Consider the following 11,938-nt stretch of genomic DNA (forward strand, 5'->3'; position numbering starts at 1 on the left):
TATTTTTTGGGGTTTATAATACCAGCCTATAAACAGGTAATATCCAAACGAGTCCAGCCTATATTAATCAACCTCCTTTTGAAGTCGGTTTAAAAAGGATCAAGAAATCGACTAACAAGTAAAGGTTGAAAATACATAGTTTTGTGCACAGTTTGGCAGTATCGAGATATGTACATCAGTTTAGTGAAACAAAACAAACAAGAAAATGCTTATATATAGAAATAACAATTAGGCTAGACACGAAGAAACTCATGTCTCTAATACCTGACGATTTAAGTTTTTAATGAGTATGATACCAACCTCTTTGTATGGCGGTAGACTTAAAGAAAGTCGTCAAGTATATAAGACTTGAGTTTCCCAGTGTATGCTCTTCTTTAAGACTATTTTTCAAATATTGCATGAAATAATTTTCCTTAATAATGTACGGTTTAAAACGACAAAATATTTTTTTATTGAAAATGAAAGAATTAAAATTGCTTATTGAAAATTCGAAAGGTATTCGTAAATAAACCGTACAGAAACAAAAATGAATGATTAAAAAGAGCTTAGAACTAAATAATTTTTAATCTAACTCTATCACCAAAACATTCATGTTATTTTTAATTCCTTCCCAATTTTGACACATTTTTTTCGTTTTTTTTTTATTTTATTATTATTAATAATACCTTAATTTATAGGAACCGAAACTAAACTGTCTTACAACCATTATTTACCCTTTTTTTATAAAATACAGTGTGTAAGTATTACCACATATATTTTTATTTAACAAATTACGCACTACTTAAGAGCCCATGTCAACTATAGACTTTAATAGACTTGTTAATGGTCCTTCCCTCAGTTTTATCTGGTTGGGTTTTAGACAGGCAAAGTTATGAGTAAATATTATCAGCTGTCTCGTGGACTCAATGCCAACTTAAAAGACGATATAGGCCAGTGTGCGTTGTTTAAAACATATCTCATTGAACTATAGTTTCAAAATTCTGAAGTCTAAGGGGGATTATGAATGGCTAGATATTTTTGTTTCATTTTTAATACCTTTATGCAGTTATCCTAAGCGGAGGCCTTGATCATTGATTTTTTCATTATTTTAATGCTCGTTTATTACTAGATGTAATATATGCGCCATTTTGATATAGATCAATTGAGTTAGAGGGGTAGGAGGTGTGGGGGGGGGGGTACTTTTAGATAGATATTTTTTTACAAATTTATGCAGTTAGCCCAGGCGCGGACCAACGAGCGAGTTAGTATTTGTTGTTTTTAAAAACTTAACGTAATGCAATAAGGTTTATATTTCTTTGATATTGAAGTTTTAAAACTTAACGTTAAGCAATAAGGTTTATATTTCTTTGATATTGAAGTTCTAGTTTATTTGATAAGTAAAATTTCTGTGCATAGAATATTGCTGGAGTGGCTAAGGAGTTGCCGGTGTTACTTGGTGCGGCGGAAGAGATCTAAAAGATATCGCTGTCTCTGTCACAATCGTGAATCATGTATACTTTGATCTCACTCCAACAATATTTTATCTCTTTTCCGCCAAAACGGGAATTAATTATGAATTATGACATGGTCGTAAATAGACATATAACATATTTTTGTATTGTTTTTAGAAACAGGGTGTTTTTTTTTTAGATATTCTATTTCACAATAAGAAAGACAGTCTCTGTAGTAATTAATAGAATAACTATGATGGACAATTTTTTTTTTTTAATTTTTTTTGCAAGATAATAACAATTTTAGAATAGCATACAGTTCTAGAAAGTAATTTTATTATGAATAAATATACAAATATATATTCAACAACAAATATTTATAATCGAAAAGAAAGTACTTAATTAATAGACAGCTATCTCTTTCTAACATGTTGACAATAGATAAGAGAGAAGGATAGAATAACAGAATAACAGTAAGAGGTATTTTTATATATATAAACATTAGCGCTTTTAAATAACATGTTAATATAAAATATATTATATCCATTTGTGCTTGTTTTGTATAACGAACTGCTTTTTTATGAATTTATTGTAATAGGGAAAGATGATAAGTCAAAATATTTCAATTCGTAAATATGATGTTAGTTTAATAGGACCAGAAAACCTGTTTTAACCTGTAAAATTGAAATTGAAGTATCGCGTCTCATGATTATTGATTTAATAAATTAGAATTAATGTGAAATATACACAAACCTGTCATATTGTAAGTTGAATTGTTATCAAGTTGGAACATGTTTAAAAATTAAGAGGGGATGATTTTTTATCGTGTTTTTTTTTTAATTTTTTGTTTGTTGTAGAATGATATTATGGAACCGTGTTTTTTGGATTTATTAAAACCTAGTATAATTAATAATATTTTGATTTAGAATTTATATTAGTAACTTAGTAAAGTCGAGATTGCAACTAGGGTTTATAAGAATTAAGTGAATTTCGTATCAAGGCATTTTTTTATACAATAATAATATTAGTGTTCTAACGTTTTAATGGAATTTCTTGCTTCGTACTATAGTTTAAGAATATTTAAAAAAATGCTGACACATATTTTTTATTCCAAAAAACCCGTAGTTCACAAATCTCGCTTTACTGAGACGAGAACATAAAATTAATATTCTTCTGGAGAAATAATTCTCCTTCTTCACAGATAAGAGTGGGTTAAAACTTTGCCCAACAGTAGGATACTGTGGGCTAAAAATGAGGTCTACACTATTTGACTATGCTTGGCACTGAAATACAGGAGAACGAGAAACGTTGTAAGGCTCAAAAAAGATAAAAAACAAAAGATTGCAGACATTTTTATTCTTTTCCTTTTAATTTATTGAAATAAAAGATATTTTAAGTATTTTTTTTTATTAATCCGATCACAGTTTTATTATTAGACTAGACTAGTGACCTATGACGTCACGATTCAGTCTCGATATGTTAATTTAAGTTCTTGATAGTTTAATAATTGAAATTCTTATCAATTCTCGATAAAACTGATATATTCGAAAGATTCCACGGTAATTTGGAAAACCGTAGCCGCGTAGCACCGTAGCCTTGTAGCCGCGTAGCAAGAGCTTCATAAAATTTTCGTAGTCATAGTCGTATAGATATCAAATAGATAGTGATGATTGAAAATTACTATCGACATCTTTTTCAAAGATTTCTTTATACGTTTGAACAAATTACGTAAATGATGTAATAGTTTTGACAATTTCGTTCGCTTTTGCATGTTTAATTAATTTATGAAAGTATTTATAGAGGTTATTATTATTTCTGTGTGTTATTACTATTATGTTTATGAGTATATCTTAAAAACAGCATTAGAATATACACTAAAACCTTAGGATATTTCACAGTTCGTTTGGCAATGAATATTAGAGACAGTATAATGATAGCTTTTTTTAAACTCTTATGCATATTCCTTAAAATAGTCAACAATGTTTTCAACCCACTTGGGTTCACCCCCAATCTTTGATAACATGCCATTGTTAAAAATAATTGTGCAATTTTTATTGACAAAACAGTTATGAAGTTAAAATAAAAAATATAAATAAATTAATATACATACTTTTTATACACACCCTGTATCACTAAGTAACTTTTTTCTTGTCACAATTTTCTCTATACTTTTCCAAAATAATAAAACGTTTCGACTTAAAATATTTAGATTCATATAGAGAAAAATTTGTATCTTTTAATAGGCATAAAATTTTAAATTCCGAAACCATTTTCAAAATCGTATACATTTTGAAGATAAATTTCCTTACTTATGCTAATCAAATAAAAAAAAAGTAGAATACTAAAATCCTAATAATGGTAAAAAAAAATTAAGTCACTGTTAATTCGAATTTCATTTAAACTTACGTCATTCGGTTCCGCCATATTGTATTTGTGCTATTTCTTCAGTTGTGCGCCGGACTCAGCTGGCGGTGGACGCGTATCGGGACAGCTCTGGGAGGACCATGCCAACTGCCTGGAAGAATTGTGCGATCTACCGTCAGCTTGTTAACAACACCGTCCGGTTGTAGGAACATAGGATTGGGCTGTAGGAGTAAGGAAAATAGTGTAGGGTACGGGTAGGGTAAAGTCATCTTATTAGGGGACAGTTTTCGTCTAAGGGTAAGGGATCTTAAATATAAGTTCTTGTAAAAAAATCTTCATAAGTTTTCTTGAAAACTAATATTTATCCTTAAAAATAATTACTTGTTTTATTTATTTTTTGTCTTTTGTTTAAGTATCCGAGTCGAGTCTTACAAGAGAGACTAAAGTTGGGTAATTAAAAAAAAACGGATGGGTTCTAAGGGCAGTGGCTGGATGGAGTAAGAGTAAAAGGCAAGGGATGATTCGACTCGGATAGGGGATGATGACAGTCAACAGTTATGAATGTTTAAAGATTTAATAATTAAATGATAACACAAACAACTGTTTATAGCAGAAAATAGTAACGTTTTTCCACAATACCCATCGATTTACTACTGCTTTACTATTGTGACAAGTATTAAAGCTTACCCCTATTTTAAAAGACAGCGTTTTGTGTTTAATCTAGTTTGATAGTCTAAACATTAAAAAGCGTAGTTTATGATAGATACACATACTAAGGCCATGTTTCACCACCGCCACATAAGTTCCCGTTAAATTATTTGACAGATTTTTTCATACAAAGATTGTCAAATTTGTCAATTTATCTGCCAGATAGCGGCTAATCAGTGATTGTGAAACAGACGCTACATCTATTCTCACATCATTCTGAGCGACTTTCCCACTGCGTTATTACCCGTTTACAATCCTAACATGTTCACTATTACCCCAAATATTCAACGTTACCCCATTCCAAGCGACACGTTTCACAACATTTCACATTTCCTGATAGTCTTAACATTGATAAGAGACACAGTGACGACTATAGTTGACCAGAAGACGTACACGACGACTGTCCTTACCTCATTCTCTGCTCTTTCCTCGTCGCTCTGGTACTGTACATCTAACTCTGAACTGTTCACGCTGTTCTCCCAGTCTTCGGAGGATTCCTCTGATGATGCGTCTAGTTCCATTTCTGTACAAGAAAATCTATAATGAATATGTAATTTTTCAACGTTTTTATAAACTCACTTTCTTGTTTGTTTGTCGTTGCGGTTGGATTTTTGCAACTCAATTTTGAGGCACTTCCCTATAAGCTAGCAGGCTGAAATTCAGGGTTGGTGCAAACCCGATGACAATGCAATTTACAACAATAAAAACTGTCGAAGTTTGATAAAATTTGACATTTAAAAAGGGGGTATTTAGATTTTTTTAAGTTTTTAATTTTGTAATTTTTATTGATATTTTGATATTTACAGTGAATATTAAATTCCAAAGCGGCCCTGGCCCTGACTTGCTTATAAATCATGAAGTGATTTTAATATCTGTTTAGCTACATTTTTTGAGAATGTAAGACCGCAATTTACTAACGTATTAGTATTAAATATAAATGGAAGTACCATTGACTTAATAAGCAGAAGAGATTTTCTGTAAATACAGGTGGGCTTTGGTTTGTAGACTTTTAATTGCCTTTAATTGAGTTGGAGGTTTACTTACTTGTAAACTAGTTTAATGATACGCTACAGGCAGCACTTGACAACTATAAGTCTACATATAGTGTGACATACCTATGACCATGGGCTCAGCGTGTCTGTTAGGCGGGACAGCCGGCAGTCGTAGGGCGGTGGCGTTGATAGCTAATGCTTGGGCGGCAGCGTGACGACTGCTGGACGAAGGCTGGGAGGACAGGTCGACTAGAGTACCTTCCGTCGACGGAAGCTCTTCAGCGTATCTTACTAAGGGATGGTCCTGGAATCACAATGTCATCATTGGCCTAGCCTTTTCACAACTATGTTGGGGTTGGCTTCCAGTCTAACCGGATTCTGCTTAGTACCAGTGCTTTGCAAGGAGCGACTGCCTATCTGACCTCCTCAATCCAGTTACCTGGGCAACTCGATATTAGTTAGACTGGTTGTCAGACTTTCAAGCTTCTGACTACCTGTAACGACTGTCAAAGATGTATGAATATCAGCCGGGACCCACAATTTAACGTGTCTTCCGAAACACGGAGGAACTGCGTCAAGCATAGCTTAACCTGTGATCGATTCACTTATGCAGTAATTAGCTTAGCCACGAGCTCCTCATAAGGGGTAACTAAGCATTCCAACCCTATCCTAAGATCAATAATGTTTTCGAACATTGTAGTTTTTTTTATAAAAATGATTTTTTTGTCTCTATGATTAAAATTTGTCCACATTTTGCACTTGCTTAGGTTTTCATGCGAATTTTAAATTATTAAAATTCAAATTAAATAATATTGATAAAATAAAGTACTCACTGGATGCGACAATTCACAAATGGGGTTCATCCTAAGATCAATCATTTCCAAAACGGTCAGATATGTCATGTCGAACTTCTCTGGTATGGAGGAAATCTGGAAATAAAATATATAAATAATAATAAATGCGGACAATATCACATACATTGTTCTGAATCCAAAGTAAGTTGCTAAAGCACTCGTGTTATGGAATTCAGATACAACGAAGGTACCACAAACACCCAGACCCGAGACAATGTAGAAATGTGAATTTTTACATTAACCCGACCGGGGATCGAACCCGGGACCTCAGAGCTAGCGATACCTTGAAACCGGTGCGTACGCCACTCGACCACGGAGGTCGTTCAACTGTTCATATTGCAATAAATAGACGTGTATGCCCAGCATGGGGTAGCAAGAAGACATAAGGTGAGGAAGATAATGGCTAATAAAGGAGGAAGAAGTTATTGAAGATTTGCATTGTATACGTGTCTTCAATGATAGCTGCAAAATTAATTGACCGATATCAAGATATTTAAGACGTAGGTTTGAATCGATACTAATATATAAAGCTGAAGAGTTTGTTTGTTTGTTTGAACGTGCTAATCTCAGGTTTCAGTGTTGAATTGACCATTCATCGAGGAAGGTTTTAGGCTATATACCATCACGCTGCGACTAATAGGAGCGAAGATACAATGGAAAATGTGGAAAAAACAGGGCAGGTATAAACCATAACTTATGTCTGCTAACCACGCGGACGAAGTCGCGGGCAACAGCTAGTATTCGATGAGTATGAAGACGACGCCCACACCGTCTAAACTCAAAACTGTTATAAGCTTTATCAAATAGCAATAAAGTTTATTTTCGATCGACATTTGGCTGATAAAGACCGAATTTGGCACCAATTTAGAATGATTGTAGGGGACTGTGATGTGATCTACCTTATACGGAATTACAGTATTGCATTAACAGTAAGGTTTTCAAACGATTTAATAGCGGCTGATAGCTCGTGACAATATTGAGGCTATTAAACTGTTCATGTTGCAATAAATAAGTTTTTATACAGTACCTATACAGATAGTAGATACTTTGTGTGCATTCATTATCATGAACTCGTTTATTTAAAGGAAAAATCCCAATGTATAATTACATTTAATTTTTTAATTGAAAAAACAAGGAAGATAAAAACACTTATGTACAGTAGTGAGGGCTAAACACGTCAGTTGCTAGTAAAAACCGTACTGGTAAGTGATGTCACACGAGATTTCCCCTTCATTTTTTTTTACGAGATTAAAGAAAGAATAAGTATTCAATATTTTTTGGAAATATGTTTGACGGACTAGCCAGATTTTTTTGTCAAGTACTATATAGTTACCGGCACGGATCTTGAGCGCTGACCTTTTCCTGCCCAGAAGTGATGTTTTGACTCCTATTTGCGGTATGAAATGAGGCGCGAGGCGGCCTAAAGTGCAATGACTGTCCCGCAGCGCATCGCGTCATAGCAGTCACTCGTGATTGCTTGAAATTAGTTCTTTGCTGCAGTTGCATGTACCTCAAGACGACGAGTACGCACAATTGATTAGTGTTTTATTTTACAATGCGCACAGCGATCCTCTCTCTTCCACCGAGCGCTCAAGATCCGTGCCGGTAACTATACTAGACTACTATATACTATTCAGTATTTGTAGACTAATCGCATTGAAACTATCCAACAGACTATCTACAGACAAATGTGTCTCACATACATTGTATGTTGAATGATTCTTCCTGCTTGCACAATGTTCGTTGCCAGAAATTGTTTCTAGTCAAAGGTGTTTGTTAATGTGCACAAAATATTGAATCCCAATGAAATCAATCTATCCGAGGGGATAGATTCATTGACCTGTATTGACCTCAACAGAGTGAGAACTCCTTTGAGGTCAATGCAGGACATAAATCTCCCTTAAACTGCAAAAAGCACGTGGTACTCCTCCCGTAGGTCGGCCTACTGCCCTTCGGGCTAGAGGACGTCCTACTCTTAATCTTTAAAACGATTTTTAGTTTCACCTAATGCCACAACGATAGAATTTACTGGATTTTAAAAGAGCCAGGGACCCCTGACTCGGACAGAAATTTCTTATCAGAGTAGTCGGATAGGAAAAGTAAAAAAATTACACATAGGTTGATATATCCTTTTTACAGAGCACAATTCCTCATGCAAAGGCATGCAAAGGTTTATAAAGATAGATTCTCTATTTACTGTCTGTCTCTAAATCACAGCCATTACATTCCGAAACTACTTTCTTATTATTTTGTCGCTGTTCAAGTTCGCCAATAGCTTTCGTAACTCGAATAAGGCCTCTATAAACGCACCATGAAGGTTGAATAAGAGAAGTAATCTTAACAAATATTTCACCATGTTTCTAGGTCACAGTTATAACGCTGTTTGTTTTTCGATAAGTGTTTTTAGGATTATGCGCAAGGTTTCAAATGGATAGGCCAAGGATTCTCAAAGTTACTTGATTTTAGGCGTATTTTTAACTGCTTGATTGGATGGATAGCTGAGTAATTAAGGTTACCACGGAAAATACACTGTTTCCGAGGTTCCGGGTTCGATGGCGGAAGACTAGCATTTAATTTTGCGTGATCCACGAATGCTTGTTCCGACAGTGTCTTTGTGCATGAGAGTGACTTTAATATTTGTAAAACTCCCCGCCACACAAGGATTAAAATCTTTAACGCAGGAGTAGTTATTTAAAAAAGACCTATCACGAGGCCCAATTATTTATATGAAACTAGCTTTTCGCCCGCGGCTTCGCCCGCGTCGATGTCGGCTATATCGCGATTCCAAGAGAACTATTCAAAAGTCCGGGATAAAAACTATCCTATGTTCTTTCTCAATGTCAACTCTATCTCTGTACCAAATTTCATTAAATTCGGTTCAGTGGTTTAGACGTGAAGTTAATATGTTAGGGATAGTTAATATGTTTGACAATATTAACTTTTCACATATAGATATGACAATTAAAGCAATATGATAACCACACACTTCTGATTTCGAATTATAGTTATGGACGATTAACTCAAAGTGCTATATATATAAAAACTTTGGGAACCTCTGGGCTGGACTATAAAAATAATAACCACTGACTGAATGATAGAATAGGTAATATAAAACGCACTACGTATTCACATGACGTCTAGTGGTATTTCAAATCAATCTATCTGTGAATGCGCGTGATGACGCATAAGCATAAAAATTCAGTCAATATTATGTGGCTACGGTCGGCAAAAAAAAGTCCCTGAACACTATTAGATTTATAATATACTAGCTGTTGCCCGCGATTTCATCCGCGTGGTTAAAAGATATATGTTAAGATTTTTTGTTATTTTATACATATTTTAAATTTTCCCTCGGGAACTACTAGAGAAATCGGGATAAAAGGTAGCCTATGTTCTTTTCTAGATCAAAGGTTATATGCATTCCTAATTTCATGCAAATCCGTTCAGCCGTTTTTGCGTGATTGAGTAGCAAACATCCAAACATCCACACTTTCACATTTATAATATTAGTAAGGATTTACCTGATTGTTATTTAATTGCAGGAACATTAAGTCTGGACATTTGAGTATGGAGACGGGGAACTCCTTGACCCTGTTGTTCCTCAGGTTACAGTGGACGAGGGCCTCCATGCAGTCCATAGTAGATGGTAATGTTTCTATGTAGTTGTTTTCTAAAGTCAACCATCTATAAGAAAAATATATTTTATAAAGTCACTTCATTTGTTGAGGCAGTTATAAAAAGGTAAATAATCTTGATGTGCCTTTAAAATAACACCAAAAATGAAGGCACTAAATCAAATGCAGCACTAGAAATATATGAGGCCTAATTTATTCAATAAGTTGTAATTGTGTAAGAAGACATACAAAAATTGTTTACTTTATTTAAGCACCTAAACTGTGGAGTATAGACAAACATTTAAATAATACAATAAAATAAAAAGCCTTTAGATCTAGCTAAATGACACACACCTACTAATTTCAGAAGTATTTTGAATATAGCTATTACATACTCAAAACTAACATAGCTTTTTGGTCTAAGAATATTCAAAATTTGTTCAATCATTTCTGAGGTCACCCCTAGAACATCCCAAACACACAATATCCATTTATACTTGTAACATTAGTATAGATAAAGTAGATTATAACATTGTTTATCATTATGCACGCTCAACACAGAAGCAAATTGAATCAATTATTTTCATAACATTGATTAACTTTACAAGGCCATCTGACTATGTGACTTGCAATTTAATTGTTGTTTTTAATATTTTGCACTATGCTAATTGTGTTTCGGTATTATAAAAGGCTGTATTAATAAATGTGAGATGCATAAATAAATAGACTTAGAATTTCATGAGATACATTTTTGTTTTTTTTTTTTACAGCTGTTTGGCACAGACTTGCATTGTGTGTCCATTTCATGCCTATTTCAGCCATATCTGACCCAATACATTTATCAGATAATGCTATTTTGTTTGCACAATTGTATTTTGTAAATGCAATCTTTGAAGCAATTTTCTACAAGATACAGATAACAGAGTTGTAACTTTAAGTGACATTGAACATTGGTGTCAATTCTCTTAAATAATTGAAAATAAACACAGATCTAACAAGCAAGGTTAAAAATCTTACAGTTATAAAAAATAAGGTCAAACACAAGGCTTTATCTGTACTTAATCGCCTTGAATAGAGCATTGCCAAAAGCAATTATTAATATTAATAAACAATGTGTGGGATTATAGGTGCAAAAAAATATTGACTTCCTGCAATTATTTCCTAGATAAAAAAGTATGCATAACATGTATGGCTGAATGTGAAGTTTCTTTGATCAAAGGATGATGATATTAAAAAGATAGTTTTAATTTCGTAGTTAGTAGCAGCTATGCATGGGAGCTAATTTATGGAATTGTATGTTAATTTATGTTACCTTAGTCTAGTTAATTTGGTCATTTCTTCAGGAATAGTCTTGAGCTCATTGCCTCGCGCGCCGAAAGTATCCAATTTTGTCAACTTCCCGATCTCTTTCGGTATCTCTCGAAGCCCTATCTTATTACACCAGAACGCTTCCAGGTTTTCAAGTTCGCCAATCTCCGGTAGCAACACATGCAGAGGATTGTAGCTTATGTTCAGATTCACCAATTGTTTTAAATGACCTATCTCAGGCGGCAAATAACTGATATTATTATAGTCTAGCGTTAACGTTGTTAAGTTCTCTAAGTGAGTTATTTCCACTGGGACCACGGTAATTTTATTTCTATGGAGGTAAAGATGTTTAACATCGGCACAGGTGTAGAGTAACTCCGGTATTTCTATTATTTCAAACGCGTTCAAACTCAACCGGGACTTCTTCTTTACTATAGCCTGTTCTATTAGAGCCAGTATATGGTTTTCACGGATAAATTTTAATATTGCACTCATTTTGTGACTATTTTTGGTTACATTTCTATTGCGTTTTTGAATTTGTTGTGAATGTGACAGGTGGGTGGCTGGCTCGCGATATTTTGATAAATAAACAGACAATAAAATCTTTACTGTGTGAAAGGGACAACACGACACGGTTCGTATTGTAAGAAAGAGACGAAACCACGTTA

At 33.9% G+C, this 11,938-nt stretch overlaps 1 protein-coding gene across 2 annotated transcripts; it reads right to left on the reverse strand.

Moving 5' to 3' along the window:
- Positions 1–3,866: 3,866 nt before the first annotated feature.
- Positions 3,867–11,838, reverse strand: LOC113505081 (leucine-rich repeat protein SHOC-2). Of its 2 annotated transcripts, none has more exons than XM_026887594.1 (6): positions 11,275–11,838; positions 9,870–10,032; positions 6,328–6,423; positions 5,618–5,798; positions 4,913–5,025; positions 3,867–3,945 (listed from the first exon to the last, which is right to left on the reverse strand). In XM_026887594.1, the coding sequence occupies exons 1-6, from the start codon at positions 11,763–11,765 to the stop codon at positions 3,892–3,894; spliced, it is 1,098 nt and encodes a 365-aa protein (XP_026743395.1). In that variant the 5' UTR covers positions 11,766–11,838; the 3' UTR covers positions 3,867–3,891. The 2 variants fall into 2 exon arrangements, with proteins under 2 accessions (XP_026743395.1, XP_026743394.1); XM_026887593.1 differs by having other exon boundaries at positions 3,867–3,963.
- Between the last annotated feature and the right edge of the window lie 100 nt (positions 11,839–11,938).

The sequence above is a fragment of the Trichoplusia ni genome, chromosome 24 (assembly GCF_003590095.1).
Source record: "Trichoplusia ni isolate ovarian cell line Hi5 chromosome 24, tn1, whole genome shotgun sequence".
Classification (NCBI taxonomy): domain Eukaryota; kingdom Metazoa; phylum Arthropoda; class Insecta; order Lepidoptera; family Noctuidae; genus Trichoplusia; species Trichoplusia ni.